A 22,613-nucleotide genomic window follows, 5' to 3' on the forward strand; every position below is an offset into this window, starting at 1 on the left:
TTTATATTTAAATTCAATGCAGGTGTTTGGTCTGGTGGTTAAGATGCCAGTTATGACACCTGCATCCCATATCAGAGCACCAGGTGTGATGCCCAGCTCCAGCTCCTGATTCCAGCTTCCTGGAGATACTGAGAGCCAGTTATGATGGCTCAAGTGATGGGGATTCTACCACCCACATGGGAGACTCTAATTCAGTTCCTAGTTTCCATTTTTGGCTACTGGACATTGCAGATGGGAGTGTGAATTTGCTCTCTCTCTGATTCTCAAATATTTTTAAAAGTAAATTTCAATCCACATGAAGTCTAACTTCCTTAAAAATTATTACAACTATGAAAGCATATGAACTTGAAAATATTTTCTCCGCCTGCGGCGCCGGCACATCGGGTTCTAGCCCCGGTTGGGGCACCGGATTCTGTCCCAGTTGCCCCTCTTCCAGGCCAGCTCTCTGCTATGGCCCAGGAGTGCAGTGGAGGATGGCCCAAGTGCTTGGGCCCTGCACCCTATGGGAGACCAGGAGAAGCACCTGGTTCCTGCCATCGGATCAGAGCGGTGCGCCGGCCACGGTGGCCATTGGAGGGTGAACCAACGGCAAAGGAAGACCTTTCTCTCTGTCTCTCTCTCTCACTGTCCATTCTGCCTGTCAAAAAAAATAAAATTAACTTTTAAAATAAATTTTTAACATGCCAATAACTCAAAACATGTCTAAATTTTAGCCAAATGAAAAAATTTACTTTGGAGAATAAGAAATGCAAAAGTAGAATGGGTATGGAAAAATCCACTCAATCAATGTTCACTGACGACTCAGAGCACTGTTCCAAGTGCTCTGACACATAAGTGATTCCAAGCAAGATCCCACAGTGTTGACATTCTCTATACACAAACTGTGATGTATGCCTCTTCATTACTCTATAGAATTTTTCAAAATACGTTTATTAATGTTTTTATAAATTGTTTATTTGAAAGGCAAAGTGAGAGAGGGACACACACACACACACACACGAATCTTCCATCCACATGTTCACTCACCAAATACCCACCACAGTTGGGACTGGGTCAGGCCAAAACTAAGAGCCAGGAAATCCATCCGAGTCTCCAAAGAGGATGGCAGGAACTCAAGTACCTGAGCTGTCACATGCTGCCTCCCAGGTGCTTTAGTAGGAAGTTAGATCAGAAGCCCAAGTAGCCAGAATTCAATCCCAGGCACTCCAGTATGGGGTGTGGGCATCCCAAGCAGCAGCTTAGCTCACTGTATCACAACACCCACACCTACTACTTTTACTTCTAATTAATGAATATACAACATGAACACACAACAAAATAATACAGTGCAAACCTTAGGTACATACTGGTCTAAATTGACTGGTATAATATTCTGCTTGAAGAAACTCTTGTAGGTCTTCAACATTATTTAGTGTTGCACTCATACCAATAATTTGAGTTGTCTCTGGAAAAAAAAAAGGCAATCCCAAAGTATTAAGGAAAATGTGTTAGGAAATCATAAAATAATTTTAGCAAACTTTTGTTGTCTGAATCCTTCCCAAGCGATTTTGGAAAGTGGATAAGGGGAAAGAAGTAAATATGAAAAATACAAATATATTGCCAAAGTATTAGCCTGGCAATCAAAGAATGAGATCTTTCAGGTATCCTGAAAGTACCTAGTTACCTAGTTAGAATTTTACACAATCTCAAAATGGTAATAAGTAGGATATTTTACTTCTAAAAAGAAATGAATATAAATAGGCTATGCTATCTACTTGGATCATCTTTATGAGGAGTTAGTGTTCCATTGGCATTGTGTAGGTGTAGAATACAGGGTGTGGGACACTGGGCTAAATGAGGAAGAGTCCTTTACTGAATCTTGCTATCAGGCTTTAAACTTCCTGGGCAATACAAATGTCTACTTGTTGTAGACTTAGCTATTGAGTCAAACACCACAGAACCTTTCTTAGGATAACGTTTCTTTTCTTTTTTTCTTTTTTTTTTTTTTTTTTGACAGGCAGAGTGGATAGTGAGAGACAGAGACAGAGAGAAAGGTCTTCCTTTGCCGTTGGTTCACCCTCCAATGGCTGCCACAGCCGGCGCATCGTGCTGATCCGAAGCCAGGAGCCAGGTGCTTCTCCTGGTCTCCCATGAGGGTGCAGGGCCCAAGCACTTGGGCCATCCTCCACTGTCTTCCCGGGCCATAGCAGAGAGCTGGCCTGGAAGAGGGGCAACCGGGATAGAATCTAGCGCCCCAACCGGGACTAGAACCCGGTGTGCCGGCGCCGCAAGGTGGAGGATTAGCCTGTTAAGCCAAGGCGCCGGCCAGGATAACGTTTCTTCATTGCTGCTGCCTTGTCCTGAAATGCTCATTCAGAATGTTATCTGAAAGGATTCAAATATGGATCAAGTGTTATGCAAATTAGGATGTCTGGGTTCTATACTGAAGTATCTGGGCTCAACTTTTGGCTCAGGTTCCTGATTCCAGCTTCCTGCTGATTCAGAACCTGAGTGGCAGCAGTATGAGTGTTCTTGCCACCCATGTGAGAGATCTGGATTGAGCTTCTGTCTCCTGGCTTCAGTTCCCTGGCCACTATGGGAATTTCAGGAGTAAATCAGCAGCTGGGAGCTCTCTCAAATATATGACACAAATAATAATAATGAAAAAAGGAAGGCGACAATGAACTCTGGGATTTATGCAGAAAACAAAGGGAAGTTGTCAAAGGATGGTAAATAGTAAAATAAACAAACTGGATTTGCATTTGGGAAAGATCATACTACCTGCCCTAGAGAAGATGGGTTTGGTGGAATAGAGGGTAATGGTCAAGACCAAAGGCAGATGGAAGAGCTTGGTGATCTCTGTGGGCATCTAGGTAAGAAAGGATGAAGTACCCAAGTAAAGACTTAGTAGTAAAGAAAGACAGGAGGAAGAGAATTTTAAACATATTTATGAAATAAACTAGACAGAATGTGGTTGCTGATGGACAGTACAAGCAAAATTCGATTCTGGTGTGGCTGGCTGGCTTGAGAGCAGTGGCTGGGAATTCAGACTGAAGAACAGGTTTAAAGAAAATTAGTTAGGTGTAGATCAACCTCTAGTTGGGCTTGGCTGTATACAGGACATTCAAGTGTCAGTGTCCAGGTGGCAGACAGTATCACTCAGAAGAGAGCTTAGAGCTACAAATCAAGGTTGAGAAGTACAAATTGGCAGCCATCAGCACACATGATTACTTGTCATAAGTATGGGTGAGAATTAGCTGGAACTGTAAGAAACAAGGGAAGAGCTTACAGTGAATCTCTGCTAACACAAATGTGCTAACACAAACTCAGAAGGGTTGCAGCAGAATAACAAGCAGCAGCAACTAAAAGAGATTCATTTTATTTAAATACCTGTTAAATGTAGTGTTATGGACCAGGGGATGGAAGATCTCTCTCTCTGGGTCTCTTTCTCTCTCTCTAATTCTGCCTTTCAAATAAATAAAACTAAGTCTTCAAAAAAAAAAAGAAAATTAACACCTGCCAACTTTGCAGCAATTCAGTGGGGAAGGTTCTATTTCTGTCACTCATATATGATGAATGATGAATAAGGAAATAGAGGCACAGTTTACAACTTGCCTAAGATCATGTGTCCGATAAAGAGGAGCCCCGAGATTTGAATCTAGCTCCATAACTTTTCCTCAGTCATTATGATACACTGTCAATGCTAAGCTATGATCCCTCATACATAGTATGGAAGCCAAGAGAATGATGTTCCAGCACCCAAAGGACAAAACAATGACAAGCCATCAAACATCAAAAAAAAAAAAAAAAAAAGGACAAAGACAGTCAGGATGGACAAGTAGCCATCATTCTACTTTCTTCCTCTGCTTTTAGCTCCATTAGGGCTAAGCATTGTGGTACAGCTGGTTAAGTTACGACCTGCAACATTGGCATCCCAAATGTGAGTATCGGTTTGAATTCTGATTCAGCTCCTTACTAGTGCTCCAGGCAGCAAATTCATGTCCTAAGCATCTGGGTCCCCACCGCCCACTGGGAAACTTTCCAGGATGGAGTTCCTTGCTCCTGACTTCAGACTGGCCCAGCCCAGGTGTTGCAGGCATTTAGGGGAGTAAACCCAATGGGTAGAAGCTCTCTGTTTGCCACTGAAATAAATAACAAATCTTTAAAATTTTTTTTTCATTAAATTTATCATCATCTCTCTTTATGTGTCTGATTATTTGTTCACTTTAACTAAAATATAGGCTTAATAAATAAAGACAGGGACTTTCACTCACTGTTGTATATCTAGCACTTAAAAGAGTGCCAGGCACACAGTAGGCTCAATAAATATTTTCTGAATGAATGACTATAGAATGTTATAATCTGCCTAAATACCATGGTACAGTCAAAATTTTAAAAATAATTCTTAAGATTGATCTTTATAGTTAATTTTTTAAAAAGATTTTTTATTTGAAAGACAGTTACAGAGAGTTAGAGCCAGAGAGAGTTCTTCCATTACTGGTTCACTCCCCAGAGCTGAACTGATCTGCAGCCAGGAGCCAAAAGCCTCTTCTAGGTCTCCCACAGGGGCCCAAGGACTTAGGCCATCTTCTACTGCTTTCCCAGGCTATAGCAGAGAGCTGGATTAGAATAGTGGAGAAGCCGGGACTCAAACTGGCACCTATATGTGATGTGGGGCCTTTAACCTGCTGTGCCAAAGTGCAGGCCCCTAATAGCCAATTTTTATAAAAATAAGCCAAGGATTACAAGACCATATCAATCAATAATAGACATGACATTTAAAACAAATATTTCATGTATATTAAAAGACTATTTGATGTTGCAAAATTGCTCCTGAAGTGACTACTTAAATCCACAGCTTATTAGGAGGATGACTGTAATGATTATAATAGTAATAAAGCAGCAGCAACAGCAGCAGCAAGTCCTTCCTGAATACTGTGTGGTAAATGCAGGGGTTAGAGGCCAGCATAGTGGCAGAGTGGGTGTAGCCGCTGCCTAAAACATGGGTATCCCATAGGGGTGCTGGTCTTAGTCCTGGCTGCTCCACCTCCGATCCAGCTCCCTGCCAATGTGCCTGGGAGAGCAGTGGAGGATGGTCCAAGTGCTTGGGGCCCTGCAGCCCTCTGAGAGACCTAGATGAAGTTCCTGGCTTTAGCCTGGCCCAGCCCAAGCAGTTGCAGCCATTTGGGGAGTGAACCATCTGATGGAAGATCTCTCTCTCTCTCTGTAACTCTGCCTTTCAAATGAATAAGCTAAATCTTAATTTAAAAAAAAAATAATATAAATAAATGCACTTGTTGACTCATAGTCCTCACAACAGTCCTATCAGGTTGGAATCACTGTTATCCCAATTTTATGGAAACAGGGTGAGTGAAGTGACAAGGCACAAATAGCTACTAAATGGAGAATAACGAGTGAGGATTTCCTCAAATATTAATTTCATTTATTTTCATAATTCTATTCATTTATTCATTCATACTACTACTAAATACACTTATAGGCTTATCTTAGAAATTAAAGAACTACAGCAGAGGGTGCTGGCGCTGTGGTGCAGTGGGTTACAGTCCCAGTCTGCAGTGCCAGCATCCCATATGGGCGAAAGTTCGAGTCCCAGCTGTTCCTCTTCAGATTCAGCTCTTTGTTATGGCCTAGGAAAGTAATAGAAGCAGTAGAAGATGGCCCAAGTTCTTGGGTCCCCGCACCCACCTGAGGGACCCAGAAGAAGCTCCTGGCTCCTGATTTCAGATCGGCTCAGCTCTGGCTATTGTGGCCATTTGGGGAGTGAACCAGCGGATGGAAGACCTCTCTCTCTGCCTCTTTCTGTAATTCTTTCAAATAAATAAAAAATAAGTCTTAAAAACAAACAAACAAACAAAAAAAAAACTAAGGCAAGAAGTTTCAGTATCTTGCTGTACATTACATAGTCTATCTAGAGATAGAATTAAGTATTTTATAGGTATCTTGCCTAGAAATCAACTAACGATCTCATTAAAAAAAAGTACTTACTGCTAGTGTAGAGGATTTTTGCTAGGGTCATTTCCAGTATAGCCCCACGGCTTCCTTCACCAATCATGTGCAGCTTTGAGATAAAAAAAAAAAAAAAAAAAGGGCAGAGAAGTAAATCTTCATATAATGCCTACCTAAAACACACATATAAATTGAATGTTTGTAATGCTTCAATATTTTAAATATGTAACTATTAACATATACACATTATTCTACTGGTATTTTCAGTTAATGAGTTTGGAGGGTGATGCCATGACACATCTGAGATTCATAAGTACTATTATAAAACTTTTTAGGGTCGGTGCTGTGGCATAGTGGGTGAAGCCACCACCTGCAGTGCCAGCATCTCATATGGGTGCCAGTTCAAGTCCTGGCTGCTCCACTTCCGATCCAGCTCTCTGCTATGGCCTGGGAAAGCAGTAGAAGATGGCCCAAGTCCTTGGGCCCCTGCACCCACATGGGAGACCCGGAAGAAGCTCCTTGCTCCTGGCTTCGGATTGGCACATCTCTGGCTGTTGCAGCCAATTGGGAGTGAACCAGCGAGTGGAAGATCTCTCTCTCTCTCTCTCTCTCTGCCTCTCCTTCTGTCTCTGTGTAACTCTTTCAAATAAATAAACAAATTTTTAAAGAAAAAAAGTTACACTCAGTATGGCTTAAGGAATGACTTAAAAAAAAAAAAAACTTTTTAAACACACACACTTTCACATTTCAAGAAACACTTGGCAGAAGACCAAATTTAGGACCACCAGGCATGAGATGCCTTCCCCTGTGTTATCTGTATATTAAAACAAACTACTTCTTTGTATAGAGGTACTAAGCAGACCCACATCATAATCAGAAGTATACAGAATGCTTGCATAATAAAAATACTGATAAATTGCAAAAGTAGTAACCAACCTCATCGACAACCACCAGACCCAGACTGCTAATCCTCCCTGTTTCAATCAAGGAGTTCACCAGGCTATGCCCCTTCTCGATAGTGGCAACATACAGTGATTTCTTTTCCCGTCTTTTTATTGGAGGAAATCTTCCTTTGCTTCCAGCATATTCTTCAACAAAGAAACCAAGTTCTATACCAAAGCTTGACAGGCCTGTTATCTAGAATATTAGTTAAAATAAACAAAAATCACAGATGAATAAGAACTCTAATCATTAAGGCTCATACGGATTTACAAAAGAGCTCAAGTGGTGTTTAATACCAATCAATGGGGACAAGGTCAAAGGCTAGGAAAAGCTGTAAAGCTAATGTGCAGATGCAACTTTTAAACTGCATAATAAATACAGAAGTGAGTTACAGCTCCCTCCTCTGATATCAAAAAGTGGAATAATAACTCACTTATACTGAAAACTGGTTACTTTTTGCTTGAAAAATAGGCTACATAGTAATGAAACATTTAATATGGACTTTAATCCACCAGTTTAAGAAAAATAAAACTTTCTAACATAGATAATTAGCATTTGAAGAGACTTTAGGTAAGTACTGTACACTCCTTTTGTGGATCCTAGTTTTCCATCAAGAGGTACTTCTCAGTCAACAAATTATGTTTATAGATCTTAATGTTAAAATAATATTGACAAGTAATATTTGTTTTAAACAACGCACCTTTTCTTGGACAATTGCCACGTAAGGAAGGATCATTAAAACATCGTTCCGCCGGCAAAGCAGTTCTTGTAGCATTAAAATCTCGGCCACCAGGGTTTTCCCACCACTTGTTGGCAAGGAGTATATTAAATTTTTTCTCTCTTGCACAGAATTCAGTGTTAAGCAAGTATGCTGCCATTCTGTGGAATTAAAAATAAAAAGGCATTATTTTCCTCTTCCGCATGCTCAACCTCAAGTTTTCCCAGATCACACCCTTTCCCATGCAGCAGTCTTCTCGTAGGGTAAACATAACTATCATCTCTGCTGAATGTCAAGAGTCCCACATGTGCACAAGCCTAGCCAGCAGGGCAGCCAAGCAGAGTAGCTACTCAGCAGCTGCAGCTTAGGTCTAAGATTGCAGCAGAGCAGGAGCAGCCTCGCGGACAAAGGATATCACCTGGGACATCACAAGCAAAAGGACGAGGACCTCGAAGATCTCTCTGTTCCGTTCTGCAAAGTTTCCCTTCCTCATTCCCCTAACTGCCCAGGGAGGCTAGGGGAATCCATTATTTTGCTACAGCAGGTTAAGTCCCTGCTTGTAATAACAGTCTCCCATATTCATCCCATTAGAGTGCAGGGTTGAGTTAGGCTACTTTGCTTCTAATCCAGCTTCCTGGCAATGTACTGGGAAGGCACTAGAAGATGGCCCAAATAGTTGGGCCTCTGCCATCCATGTGAGAAACCCAGATGGAGTTCCTGGCTCCTGATATCAGCCTGGCCCAGACATGGCTGCTGTGACCAATTAGGGAGTGAACCAGTGAATAAAAGACTCCCCCTTCTATGTCTCTCCTTGTCACTCTGTATTTAAAATAAATTAGTCAGAGAGAGAAGGAGAGGGAGAGGGAGAAAAATACCTCTAAGGTTTTATACAAACCAGAACCTTCAAAGAGTTCTTATGGGGATGTGAACTTTAAATAGCACAATACCACTTCAACTAGTACGTCTGTTTAAACTATAAAAAGACCAGGATTATTTGGTGGCAAAGCTGGAGCTCCTACAACTTAGCAAAGTGGGATTCATGAAAACAGATCAGTCTCAAGACAAAGTGTGAAAACTACTATGGCTTCTCTGTGGGATACTTCAACAATATGGATCACTAAGAGTCTTCAGAATATGCACCAGTGTTTGTTTCTGGAAAAAGGGGTAAAAGGTATGACATTTCACAGCAGGAAGAAATCCAAATGTCAAAAAAAAAAAAAAAAAATGCTAAACTGTCATCTACTGGGTTGGCAAAAAAATTAACTACTAAAAACCAATCAGGGGCCATCACGGCAGCACAGTGGGCTAATCCTCCGCCTGTAGCGCCGGTTCTAGTCCCAGCTGCTCCTCTTCTGATCCAGCTCTCTGCTATGGCTTGAGAAAGCAGAAGATGGCTTGAGCACTTGGGCCCCTGAAAACACATGGGAGATTGGGAGGAAGCTCCTGGCTCCTAGCTTCAGATAGGCTCAGCTCCAGGCATTGTGGCCATTTGGGGAGTGAACCACTGGATGGAAAACTTTCCTCTGCCTCTCCCTCTGTCTGTGAATCTACCTCTCAAATAAATAAAAATAAAATCTTTAAAAAAAAAGAAAAAGTCTTCGTATAAGTAAAACCTAGAGCTGACTAGAGAGCGAAAAAATTGGTATTCTTCCCCAGAACGTAAACTACTACACTCTTCTTAGAAAGAAATCCAGCAGTATAAAAAAAATTGTACCCTACCTTTGACCCAGCCAAAGTATTACTTCTAGGACTCTAACCCTAGAGAAATATAAGCAAGGATATAAAAGGACTATGTGCCGGATGTTTATCGCAGCATTATTAGCAGATAGCAGAGTAACATGGGGAATGGGGGGGTAAAGGTAGGATGAATTACCATACAATTACAGAATGAAATTTTCTGCAACTTACAAATGGTGGAGATAGACTGATCTATAGAAGTCTAATATATTATTAAGTAAAAAAAAAAAAAAGCATCACAAATGTGTGTTGGGTAGTATGAACCCTGTTACATACAAACATTAAAAACTTTTTCCACAGATGAGAAACTAAGGTTGAAAATGCCAAAGCTGTGACAGGGCCAGAAATCACAAGGAGGCTGACATCTCCAGCAGGTGAGAACATACCAGCATGTATCAGGCACAGTGTTAGCTACATAAGAAGATGAATTAGAGTCCTGTCTTCAGGTGTTCATTCTGGCTGGAAATGCAGATTAAACAAAGAACAATGTGAAAAAAGAAAAGCAGACAGGAAAAAGTTCACGTGTACTTCAAGGGTAATAAACATCATTAGCAATTAAACCATGAACCTCACGACTCAGAATTTATTTGACTCTCATTTTTGATTCCTGTAGTCCCACTTCTGAAATGATTGTCTTTTCTGAGATAAGAACCTGTATTTGCATAGTTCATAAGATTCTAGAGTTCCAGAAATACACATAAAATGACAGGTTGATGGGTTGATGTTCCAGCGTGGCAGTAACTGTCTCTTGTTTGTCTAAGACACATACTTGGCTGTGGGTGTTTATGGCTAAGAAGCCTGTGTCCCCCTGAGTTTGACACCAGCCTCTGGCTCCTGACTCCAACTTCCTGTTAATGCAGACTCTGGGAAGCAGCAGGAATGGCTCAGGTAACTGGGTCCGCTATCTACATGGGGATTGAGACCGAGTTCCTGGCTTCTGGATGCAGCCACGCCCAGGTGCTGAGGGTGTCTGGGGAGTGAACCAGTGGGTTCACTCTCTCTTTCTGAAATACATAAAAAGACATATTTGAAATAGAAAGGTACTTCAAAGAGTTCATGAAAAATGGATTTAAAAGACAAATTTAGTTTGGTGCAGAAAATTTTGAAATCCATGCATATTTTTTCCATAATATTCCACAAACTTCTGAAGTACTTTCCTATAAAAAGGACCCAGGATTTTTGAAAAACATTATGATTGTTACTACTAGTATCTCCTTGCACTTAAATCTTTCCAGTTTTAGTGTACGTGCTGCCAAAGCATTACATCTTAACTGTAGCTGTCTTTAAGGATGCTTAGTTTTTTTATTATTTTTTTTAAACATTTATTTATTTATTTGAAAGAGTTACACAGAGAGAGGAGAGGCAGAGAGAGGGGTCTCCCATCTATTGGTTCTCTCCCCAATTGGCTGCAACGGCCAGAGCTGCGCCAATCTGAAGCCAGGAGCTTCTTCTGGGTCTCCCATGTAGGTGCAGGAGCCCAAGGACTTGACCCATGTTCTACTGCATTCCCAGGCCATAGTAGAGAGCCTGATCGGAAGAGGAGCAGCTGGGACTAGAACCAGCGCTCATATGGGATGCCAGCACTTCAGGCCAGAGTGTTAGCCACCCCCTCTTCTTTTTTTTAAACTTAAAAGGCAAAGACAGAGACAATCCACTGGTTGACTCCCTAAATGCCTACAACAGCCAGGGCTGAGCCAGACTGAAGCCGGAAACCAGGAACTCAATCCAGACCTCCCATGTGGGTAGCAGGGACTCAAGTATTTGGGCCACCACTTGTTACTTCCCAGGGTGTACATTAGCAAGAAACTGGAAAGTGGAGCTGGGACTTGAAACCGGACACTGAGATACAGGATGTGGGTGTCTCAAGTGGCAACTTAACTGCTGTGTCAAACATCCACCCCAAAGATATTTAATCACTGGTATTACTGACTTCACTTAAGACATGAGTGTTCAAAGGAATTTCAACATTTTGGTAGAGAAGACTGAGCCAATCATAGAAACACTAGTTAAGAAAAGTGTGGAACTCCTAGACAATCAGTAACAAGAATGCAGAGTCAAGACATTAAGGGGCTGGTGCTGTGGTGTAGCAGGTAAAGCCATGGCCTGCACTGCCAGCATCCCATATGGGAACTGGTTCAAATCCAAGCTGCTCCACTTCTGATCTAGCTCTCTGCTTATGGCCTGAGAAAGTAGAGGATGGCCCAAATGTTTGGGCCCCCGCACCCACATTACAGACCTGGAAGAAGCTCCTGGCTCCTGATTGGCCCAGCTCTGGCCATTGTGGCCATTTGGGGACTGTACGAGTGGATGGAAGACCCTTCTATCTCTTCCTTTGTCTATAACTCACAAATCTTAAAAAAAAATAGAGAGAGAGAGAGAGAGAGAGAGAGAGAGAGAGAAAGGAGTTTCAAGAAGGGTGTGGTCAATAGCATCAGGAAACCAACTCGAAAATCTGGCAGGGAAAAAACTAAAAAGTCTCATTTAGATGCCCTGGTCATTACTTTCTAAGAGCACAGAACCCAGAACTGGAGTACACTGGAGAATCATTTGAGGGGCTGCTGCCAGCGTCCCATATGGGCTCCAGTTCTTGTCCTGGCTGCTCCACTTCTGTTCCAGCTCTCTGCTATGGCCTGGGAAGGCAGTGGAAGATGGCCTAAGTGCTTGGGCCCCTGCACCCACCTGGGAAGACCTGGAGGAAGCTCCTGGCAACTGGCTTTGTATTGGCACAGCTCCACCCGTTGCAGCCAACAGGGGAGTAAACCAGCGGATGGGAGACCTCTCTCTCTCTCCTTCTCTGTAACTCTTTCAAATAAATAAATAAATCTTAAAAAAAAAAAATCATTTGAGGAGGGGAAAGAGACAGCAAGGATAACTGGTTTGAGAATTAACTGTGGGGGCTGAGAGAGACAGGGAGAGGTTCAACACTAGCAGCACAGGGATGGATGGCTGAGAAACAACTGTTCTTCTGACTTTTTTTTTTTTTTTAAGACTTATTTTATTCACTTGAAATAGTTACAGAGAGAGGTAGAGCTAGAGAGAGAGAAGTCTTCCATCTACTGGTCACTCCCCAAATGGCTGCAAAGGCCAGAACTGAGCTTATCTGAAGCCAGGAGCTTCTTCCCCCGTCTTCCACATGGGTATGGAGGCCCAAGGACTTGGGCCATCTTCTACTGCTTTCCTAGGCCATTGCAGAGTTGGATCGGAAGTGGAGCAGCCAGGTCTCAAACTGGTGTCCATATGGGATGCTGGTGCTACAGGCCAGGGCTTTAACAGTGCCGACCCCCTGACTTGTTTTCAAGCCGAGAAAAATGACCATGAAAGGCTTTGTTTCCATTGGTTTGTGCTAATACTATGGTAATGATGGGAAATGTTTTCATTCCAGCAAAAAATATTACCATATAATTTTTCAATTCCTTTGACCCGAACATAAAGGTCTCGAACTTTGCTGGGCAATGAATAGAAAGGACCAAGGTCATCTGACGATGACTCAATTGTTTTCTTGGCAACATTAATTTCTTCAGATAGGAGAGTCTCTTTCAGCTGCTTACTCCTGGAAAATACTGGTGTTTGGGCCTTGGCATTTCCAGTCATGGCACTTTTGAGATGATCCTTAACACTTTTTCTCCTATTTGTATCTGAACTCGTTCTGACTTTAGTAGAGAAGTCATTGCCTTGCTGGGGCTGCTCTATGAGATTAAGGGACAATTCTTCATCTCCGGTCTTGTGAGAGAATGAGCTCTGATCCTTTTTTTCAGTAGACTGATCACCCAAATCATTTGACGAGTTCTGCAAATTTTCAAAGAATAAAACCTGTGAGGAAGGCAGATCAGGTCCATGTTCAACAGGGACATCTTCAGGTCCACTCTGGTTCTTTGTGTGCTCATCAGTTTTTGATTCAGGAAACACAGTGGGAATGCTGAGTTTGTTTTCATCACTTTCTGAACAAAGACCTTCAGTGGCCAAGTCTGTAGCGTGTTTCCTATGTTCAGGAAGCTGCATATACTTTTGCTCCAGGTCATCAACTTGAGCTAAAAAGGAGTTCTCGGCAAAGCTGTCATAGTCACCAAACATGTCCTCTTCACTGTCATAATGCTGCAAAGACAACAAAAATACCTATAGGCAAATCCAGTTACATTAAGCCATCTTCCACAGCTTTCCTAGGCACATTAGCAGGAAACTGGATGGGAAGTGGAACAGCTGGGACTTGAACCAGCACTCGGATATGAGATGCTAGCATTGCAGGCAATGGCTTAAGCCAGTGTGCCACAGCACCAGCCTCTGGAACAGATATTGCTGTCATTATTTTACAGATGAACAGTGGAGGCCCAATATATGATGATTAGAGGATCCTAATTCTTAAGCCTCTGCTGAATCTTTAAACCATAGCAAGACAAGTAGACATCTATTGGGATGACAGTGTAGAAGATTCTGATAGCCACAACACTCCTCCCCCAGACTCTAATCTCGCAGAGGCTGGCCTATAAAGAAAAAAAAAAAAAGGAACCTCTGGCCTGTGAGATGTAAAAGCCCCCCCCAAAAATTTGATTTGGCCCTGCCAAGGCAACTGCAGGCAGGACTCTAAATTCAATAAATCTGTATCAGGTTAATTTTTTAAACAGATAATTTTGTATGGCCCACCAGCGATGTTATAAATATCTAAATGGCCCTTGGCAGAGAAAAAAGCCCCCCCCCCTTACAGAAACTCGAGGGAGATCCTATTCCTAGGAATTTGGAATTGAGACTGATTCTGCACACTTGACTTGGAATAGTCCACCAAACAGAAGACATGTAAATACAGAGGCAACAATATAGTGAAGTGACGATGAAGAATACCGAATGTGGAGTCAAAACTGTAATTTTTCACCTTCTCAAGGCCCGATTACTATTGTAAAAGCTGGATAAAGTGAGGCTATAATGACTCTTCCAGAAATACATTAGTACAGCAGGAGCAGCAGTAATTTCGAAGTCTGATTTTACATCTCTGTCTTGTCACTTGCTGCGTGTACAGCTTGTGTGGGGTCTGTTTCTCATCTATACAGAAATGAGGGTAACATGGCGGCATCTGTTAAGTGCCAATTAACAGCGGTAACAGAGACGAAAGAAGCAAACGAAAGCTATTACCTAACTGGTCAACTGTCTGCACCTGGGAAGGAAACGGCCACCATCTCTCAGATTCGGATTCCAAGTTCGTGGCGATTTGGTCTCCTAGTGAACATGCAAAACACGAGAACTCTGGGTTTCCATCCCCGCCCCCAAAGCGGTTAATGGGGGAATTTCAGAGTGGGTGCCCGTACCTCGATCGGTTGCACCCCCACGGTTTTCCGCCTCCGGCACTCGGCCACCATCTCTTCCTCCTCCTCATCGTCCGACTTGAGCTCCGCCGCGGTGGGGGCGGCAAAAATGCTAGGACGGGTCCTTTTGCGGAAAGACACCCGCCGGCGGATGCGGGAACAGCCTTCATCCATGACAGGGACCGAACCCCTGCCTGCCACTTCGTCGTCCCTAAGATTCAGCCGCCAAACTCAACTGAAGAGTGGAAGGCAGAGGTAGCTACAGCGGGGAACTGCCTCCAGCCTCCATCCAACGCTGATAAAACACCCCAAATTAACCCCCAGAGTCCTCGGGCCGGAAACAGGGGCGCAAGCGTAGGTGCCCATCCTCTCCTCATCCAATCAGAACGGTCGTCCCTAGCGACGCAGCGCGAGGCGAAAACATGCTGCGCATGCGCATTAGAGAGCCCCCCCTCCCCACCCGGCCACTGGCTTGTCCTCAGCGTTCTTCCGCGGAACCTTTGAATGGACTTCTCCAGCGGACCGGGGAAGAGCACCGGAAGGGACCTGTCGGAACGCTTTGGAGAAAGGAAGGGAAGGGGAGGAACGGGGAGCTATGGCAGCTGTGGTTGCGGTCTACAGTGGTCTGGTTAGGAAGACATTGACACGTGTGGTAACGGCTGCCGTCTGCCTCACAGAACCCGGAACTCATGCCGGTAAAGTCTCCGTCTCCTGGGCTCCGTTGTAGCTTCGCAACCACCTTCTGGGCCCTGATGGCCGGCGGAGTCCCGCGGAAGGACGCTGGTTTCAAGGCTATTACGTTTCTCCAGGATGGGTGGGAATCTGTGATGGCTCATGGCTGGTGTTTTATTAGCGTTGCAGGGGACGTGAGATGTCCACTCCTTGAAAATGTTTAGTAAAAGGAAAGCAATGCAGTGATACTTAGAGGCAGGGGCTTCCTTAAGCTCTCCAGATGGACTTGGTGAGGGAAGAGACATTTCCAGTCGTTTGACTGCAAATCCCAGAAGTCTCAACTCCGAGATCAAAGTTATGCCTCAGGCCCTGGAATCTCTCATTGCAGCAGTTTTGTCTTCTCTGTGCTTTTCTATCAACAGTTACTCTGAGTAGTTTACTCTTTTGTTTCTGTTTTTTTTTTTTTTTTTTTTAATTTGACGGAGAGACAGAGAGAAGGTCTTCCTTCCACTGGTTCACCCCTCAAATGGCCTCTGTGGCCAGAGCTACTCCGATCCGAAGCCAGGAGCCAGGTGCTTACTCCTGTTCTCCCACGCGGGTGCAGGCGCCCAGGTACTTAGGCCATCCTCCACTGCCTTCCCCGGGCCACAGCAGAGAGCTGGCCTAGAACCTGGTCCCCATTTGGGAAGCTGGCGCCACAGGCGGAGGATTAACCAAGTGAGCCAGGGCGCCGGCCCCTACTGTTTTTTTTTTTTTTTTTTTTTTTTTTTTTTTTTTTTTTTGGTATGACAATGCCTTTGTTTTCTGTCCGCTTTAAACTCTGTAACCATGGAGTGGAAAAACCTGTTAGGAAGAGAGCAGGTGAGAGGTTTTATGGGTGGGAAAATATGTGCCCTTTCCCCAAAGCCCTGGAACGTACTCTTTTTATCATAGTCTTACCCCACTCTAAAGATTCTGAACCAGTCTTGTGAGTATAATAAATGTAAAACATTATGTTTCTGGGTTCTTCTCGCCTCCTTAAAAACAAGCCTTTCTGTAGCTATTCAGCTAACAATAAGAATTGGTTTGTTATTTCTGTTTAATTGCAGTGCTGTGGAGAAGAAGTTGTTCTCAATATAAACAACTAACCAGCAATGAGGACCTGGTAAGACTTATTAGTAAGTCTTTTGCAAATAATGACCTAATTCTCGTACTTTAGCTATTTGAATGAAATTCATCTGTAGAACAGTACAATTAAGATAATACCTAAGTTTGGAAATTAAAACTCATTTATTGTAGTCACTTACATGACTTTTGAAGTATGAGAATTCATAAATACCTAGCAATAAGAAAAGCTTGTCTAAAAGCATATTTTTCATGCCAGATCTTAAAATGTAAGGATATGTGATTTGGGAACTTAATAAAGGAGTTTCGGTAGTTAGGATAACTATAATCAAACAAAGGAGTTGTAAAAGGTTAGCTGTAGGTTGTCTCTCATTTTGAATTCACATTTTTCCTACTTTTATTCATCATTTTGGAAGTTGGGCAGGGGGAGACTGTCGTAATAAATGAGGGATCAAAATTAGTTTGACACTCAGGACACTATATGCAGTTTCCTCTAACCTGTAAGTATATTTTTATGGGCTTAAGTATTAGCATGGATTTGGGCTGCATATATTTCAAAGATAATTTGACAATAATCAGACCAAAGCACTTAGTATGGTGATGAGGATTATGGTCAGTCATCATTATGTGAGCTCAACATGAATTGGATTCAAAATGTTGAATTGGAAAAAACAAGAAGTTATTTAGTATGAACGTCCATCTTAGTCATCTAATTCACACCATACTTCAAGAAAATAAAGGAAATATACTTTTGTAGTTCATAAATCCCAGTGAAAGGTTAAAGAAAGCTGTTGATTCTCTTCATGGAGGGCATGAAGTTCTGTTTATTTGAAATTTTTATGTAATTACAAGGGATCATGGACTTCAAAGCTATTTGTAAATTAAGAACTTCTACTGGGGCAGGCATTTGGCAAAGTAGTGAAGACACCACTTGGGATGCTTACATCCCATCAAATGCCTGGGTCATGTCCCTGCTCTACTTCCAGTCCTAGCTGCTTGCTAGTGCACATCCTGGGTAACACAGGTAGGTGAGAGCTTGAGTACGTAGGACCCTCATACCCACTAGAGACCTGGATTGGGTTCCGGGTTTCAAGTTTCAGTCTGGCCTGGCCTGGCAGTAGCATGCATCTGGGAAATGAACCAGCTCGCTCTCTGCCTTTCATGACGAACCTTCATGCTATAGACAACCATACTGATAGTAAGAGGTGGGCAGGATGACAAACATGAGGGACAGTAGTGAAGACAGAAACTTATTTAGCAGTCAGGTGCCATAAAATTGAAGTCAGCACCTTGAATCTCAGAAAGCTATGGGACATTATCTGTAAGAGAAAAATAGTGACAAAACATCTGATAAATATGGGGATGAATGAACTATACATATTATCCTAACAAAAATATCAGTTTCTCTTGGTTTAAATTAAGAAAATTTAATAAATTACAATTTTTTAATCATTTACGATCTGGGCAAAAAAAATCTTCAGACTTGGGATTTTTCTCCCACAAACCTTTTTATTCTACTTGTAGACTTGACTTTATTGCAGAATCCTCCATGAGCTAATTCCTTCTCAGCCAAACTGAAAATAGTTTCAAAATACATGTAACAGTGAGAGGTATTATGTACCTGTGATTGACATTATAGCAAGCCTAAGATTCAATTTTTTTCAAATTCAAAATGAACTGATTATCAGACTTTCTTCCTTTATCCTAGCCTGTTCCAATGGAAAATCCTTATAAGGAGCCTCTTAAGAAATGTATCTTGTGTGGGAAACGTGTAGATTACAAGAATGTACAGGTGAGATCTGGTTTTACTTCTAATACTTGATTTTAGGATTTTGTTCCTCTATTAGTCCTGCTTCAAAGAAATCAAGTCAGGGATAGGTATTTAGCAATTAAGATGTTTGTATCCCATAGCTTCCTACTAATGTAGACCCTGGGGAGCAGCTGTGATTTCTCAGTTGGGTTCCAGGCACCCAGCTTTAGCCCTAACCCCAGCCGTCGCAGGCATTGTCAAGTAAACTGGCAGATGGGAGCTGTCTCAAATATAAGCTGTTTCGTAGCAGGTTTTTTATAAAGGAAACTGTTAAATGACTTAATTCCAAATCTGATTATCACTTTCTATATTAGGGATCTGTTTTATTCAATTAAGACCATCTGACGCTCCCTCACTTACTATTGTTTCAGCTCAGTATTTTTTTCACTGCTCCGAACATGGCAACAGTAGCTCACTATGGCAGTGATTCTCAATTGGTGATTACTTTCAGAAAAGGCTCCTCTGGTGAAGTTGCTCTCTACTTTGCCAACAGTGTCACTGCCACACATATGTTATCTCTTGTCTAGCACTCAGCAAATCACAAATGGCAAATTTGAGGGATTATGCAAAGTGCCAAGTGCACGGCACCTAGGTGCTAAAGTAGTATTTAAGACCTAAATTATAGCAAATGGCCTGATGTACCTCTTAAAGATCTCAATGTAGTGTTAGTTTCAGACTTATGTGATCCTATGATAGAGAAATGTTTTAGTGACTTGTTAAAAGCAGCAGTTATTTTAAAAGGTATCTGTAGAAATCAAACAATTTAAGCAGTGACTAGTTTTTGGCACACTGTAGATATGTTATCCAGTTATTTAGTTATTTGCAAAAATGGCTTGTTAATAGGAGAGTTTATGTCATGTTTTATGAAATTTGTCTGGAATGTTTTTTTTGTTTTTTTTTTTTTTTTTTTTACAGGCAGAGTGAACAGTGAGAGAGAGAGACAGAGACAAAGGTCTTCCTTTGCCGTTGGTTCACCCTCCAATGGCTGCCATGGCCCGGCGCACCGCGCTGATCTGAATGCAGGAGCCAGGTGCTTCTCCTGGTCTCCCATGGGGTGCAGGGCCCAAACACTTGGGCCATCCTCCACTGCACTCCTGGGCCACAGCAGATAGCTGGCCTGGAAGAGGGGCAACTGGGACAGAATCTGGCGCCCCGACCGGGACTAGAACCCAGTGTGCCGGCGCTGCTAGGTGGAGGATTAGCCTATTGAGCCGCGGCGCTGGCCTTTTTTTTTTTTTTTTTTTTTTTGACAGGCAGAGTGGACAGAGAGAGAGAGAGACAGAGAGAAAGGTCTTCCTTTGCCGTTGGTTCACCCTCCAATGGCCACCATGGACGGCGCACTGTGAGCGGCGCACCACGCTGATCTGAAGGCAAGAGCCAGGTGCTTCTCCTGGTCTCCCATAGGGTGCAGGGCCCAAGCACTTGAGCCATCCTCCACTGCACTCCTGGGCCACAGCAGAGAGCTCTCCTGGAAGAGGGGCAACTGGGACAGAATCCGGCGCCCCAACCGGGACTAGAACCCGGTGTGCCGGCGCTGCAAGGCCGAGGATTAGCCTAGTGAGCCGCGGTGCTGGCCTGGAATGTACTCTTAACATAACTTGAAGGTCATGGATAAGGGCTTTAAAACTTTACATTCAGGGTTGAGGAGCAAATGTATTAATACAGATTTTTATGTCTCAAAAACAGCTTTTGTCCCAGTTTGTTTCTCCATTTACTGGATGCATTTATGGAAGGCACATAACAGGTATTTTAATTTTTTATCATAGCAACTTAATTTTAAAGCGTTTTATCAACCTACTTGTATCACTTAAAAAAAATGACATATCTTCAAATCATGCCATCAATCGCTTTTAAACCAGAAACTACAAAGATTGGATTTGGAAACTTAGAAAGTCTCTTACAATGAAAAGGTTATTTTGTGTGTTTTGTGCTTAGAATAACTACAGGTTGACAACATATGTAAAACTTGGGCATATAAATAACAAACTTAAAAGACTTTATTTTATAGGTCTTTGTGGGAAGAAACAGAAAGAAATCACAAAAGCAATTAAGAGAGCTCAATTAATGGGTAAGAGCATCTGAACAACTGAATGGACTAAATCAAAATTTTTGCTCATTCTTTTGTGAAGAACTTTAATTATCTCTTTACAGGGTTTATGCCGGTTACATACAAGGATCCTGCCTATCTTAAAGACCCTAAAGTATGTAACATAAAGTATCGGGAGTAAACTATGTAAGGTTACCACCAATAAACTTTTTATAATAAGTGTTTGTATGATGCCAATATTGACTCAAACTAATCCTTGGATAGAAGAGTTTCAAGAGTGAGATCAGGAGTGAAGTTAATTCTCCACACTAGTCAATTTTCAGTGAACAGATGGCTTATTTAAAATGTTAAGTTCATTACATTGTACATACTTTGAATAAAACTGGTACAGTATGATTGTCACTTATAAATATCTGGTCCCCAACAGATCATATAATAATGTACCAAATATTGGAATTGTAAACACATGGGAGAAATAGCTGTAGTAGAATTCTGTTAAGCCTAGATTCAGACTTAACAAATGGGGATGATTTTTGTGTAACGTTTGAATCCCATGTGACTCAGGGTGGCACTGACATTGCTGAGAATGACTTTTTAACTAAACATACCTGGTTCACACAGTGGATCTTCTTTTAGAGAAATACATTGGGATGAAGGACAGAACATTCCTGAATAAATCTTCAAACTGGTAGTGTCTTATGTACTAAGATGGTTCATACGTAGCTATTATCAACTCACTCCAGTGATACAGGTAAGATTCAGACAACCCAGGTTTCCCTGCTCCAGCCATGTGCAGTACCAAACTTACGTCACTAGCAAAACCCAACTCCAGCAGTACAAATTTGTGATTTGCATAAATAACCACTGGTATTATGTGGCTTCATAAATAGCCCACCGTGGTAATTAGTGCATGTTAACAGATGGAAGATAAAAATTTTTGTTACTAGTTGTAATTTTCTGTATCAAATAATTGCTCTAGGAAGTAATGGATAAGCAAGGGTAAAAGTGTGTTCAGCATTTCATCCAGTGAATGAAACAAACTTACGCTTCAGGTGATATATAAACATAATAAAGTGTGTGAAAGACATATATATATATACACACACACACACACACACACACAGCTGCACATACAACAAAACTCTTAGCTAACTTCTACTTAACCAACTCATTAAACTGGGGCACTGTGCATTCCCTAAAAACTACGAAGTCCATAACTCTCCTACTTGTTGCATTCTGCATCTCCAAGGCTCAGCTGTTCAGCTCCCAGGCCTATGTCAGTTTTTTATTGTATTTGATGAACCATGAGTATAAAAAGCTATTGTTGCCATGAAAACTAAATGTTTTGAAAAACTTGTGATGATAACTAGCTTAAAAAAAAAAAAAGTTGCCGAATTAGATGTTGTCAGGACAAATGAGTAAGGCCATGGGGGTTCTCCCACCTAGTTATATTTTGTACTCTGGTTGCTTTGCAAGTTTCTGTAATTCCTCACTGGGAGTTATAAAAGTTAAGTAATAAGAATGATCTGCATAGGCAACTCCAGTCACTGGATTACATACAGAAAACTTCCTGACCCTATACCAACTGGTTGGAAAATTAATGCACATTTCTACTTTATGTTAGACTGAAAGCTTTGTGATGGATATTTGTATGTATGTATACACACACACACACAAATAATTTCTAAATCCTACTTTTAACTGGCCTTTTTAGTTACTTGACCACTGCTAATACCAGACACATTGGATTACCAGGTTTGTACTGTATTAAATTTGGAATCATTCAGTTTTGGGTAAAGGACTGTACACCAGCAAGAAATTACTATATTTGCTGCATTATAGTTGTACCATAATTAGGGCCATCAGACTTTAGCAAATGAAAATATAGCACATCCAATTAAATTTGAAATTCAGATAAACAATTTTTTAGTATAACCTCCAAATATTGCATGATGTCCATTTTTTCTGACCGTAATGTGTTTGTTTTTTTTTTTTTTTTTTTGGACAGGCAGAGTTAGTGAGAGAGAGAGAAAGGTCTTCCTTTTCCGTTGGTTCATCCCCCAAATGGCCACTACGGCCGGTGCGCTGCGGCTGGTGCGCTGTGCGGATCCAAAGCCAGGAACCAGGTAGTTTCTCCTCGTCTCCCATGTGGGTGCAGGTCCCAAGGACTTGGCCCATCCTCCACTGCATTCTGGGGCCACAGCAGAGAGCTGGACTGGAAGAGGAGCAACTGGGACTAGAACCTGGGGTGCTGGCGCCGCAGGCGGAGGATTAGCCTAGTGAGCCAAGGCGCTGGCTCCATAATGTGCTTTTTTTTTATTTATTCCTTTTTTTAAATTTAAAAAA

The 22,613-nt window shown here is 42.1% G+C and overlaps 2 protein-coding genes across 6 annotated transcripts in view; one reads left to right on the forward strand and one right to left on the reverse strand.

The window, feature by feature from the left end:
- HELQ (helicase, POLQ like) overlaps positions 1 to 15,011 on the reverse strand; it is a 69,117-nt gene extending 54,106 nt beyond the window's left edge. For 2 of the 5 annotated variants that reach the window (XR_009866643.1, XM_062199893.1), the window contains exons 1-6: positions 14,638 to 15,011; positions 12,739 to 13,435; positions 7,589 to 7,767; positions 6,883 to 7,083; positions 5,986 to 6,058; positions 1,347 to 1,444 (exon numbers count right to left, since the gene is read on the reverse strand). Coding sequence is in view for 4 of the 5 variants with exons in the window: in XM_062199893.1 (XP_062055877.1) it covers positions 1,347 to 1,444; positions 5,986 to 6,058; positions 6,883 to 7,083; positions 7,589 to 7,767; positions 12,739 to 13,435; positions 14,638 to 14,808 (1,419 nt within the window). In the remaining variant the exon portion in view is untranslated. Of the gene's footprint in view, positions 1 to 1,333; positions 1,445 to 5,685; positions 5,770 to 5,985; positions 6,059 to 6,882; positions 7,084 to 7,588; positions 7,768 to 12,738; positions 13,436 to 14,637 lie in introns of those variants that run through there. The other 3 variants (XM_062199895.1, XM_062199894.1, XM_062199896.1) reach the window with 3 other exon arrangements.
- Positions 15,012 to 15,146: 135 nt separating this feature from the next.
- Positions 15,147 to 20,504, forward strand: MRPS18C (mitochondrial ribosomal protein S18C). The gene is made up of 6 exons (XM_062199897.1): positions 15,147 to 15,329; positions 16,395 to 16,450; positions 18,119 to 18,202; positions 19,907 to 19,964; positions 20,229 to 20,288; positions 20,372 to 20,504. The coding sequence occupies exons 1-6, from the start codon at positions 15,230 to 15,232 to the stop codon at positions 20,446 to 20,448; spliced, it is 435 nt and encodes a 144-aa protein (XP_062055881.1). The 5' UTR covers positions 15,147 to 15,229; the 3' UTR covers positions 20,449 to 20,504.
- The last annotated feature ends 2,109 nt before the right edge of the window (positions 20,505 to 22,613 follow it).

Source organism: Lepus europaeus, chromosome 8 (genome assembly GCF_033115175.1).
Source record: "Lepus europaeus isolate LE1 chromosome 8, mLepTim1.pri, whole genome shotgun sequence".
Taxonomy (NCBI): domain Eukaryota; kingdom Metazoa; phylum Chordata; class Mammalia; order Lagomorpha; family Leporidae; genus Lepus; species Lepus europaeus.

Excerpts from the sequence above, each read along its gene's own strand:
- MRPS18C (XM_062199897.1), top strand. The coding sequence starts at position 15,230 with ATGGCAGCTGTGGTTGCGGTCTACAGTGGTCTGGTTAGGAAGACATTG. Across the intron at positions 16,451-18,118 it reads TAACCAGCAATGAGGACCTG|CCTGTTCCAATGGAAAATCC; the intron begins GTAAGACTTATT and ends CCTTTATCCTAG. Across the intron at positions 20,289-20,371 it reads TAAGAGAGCTCAATTAATGG|GGTTTATGCCGGTTACATAC; the intron begins GTAAGAGCATCT and ends ATCTCTTTACAG.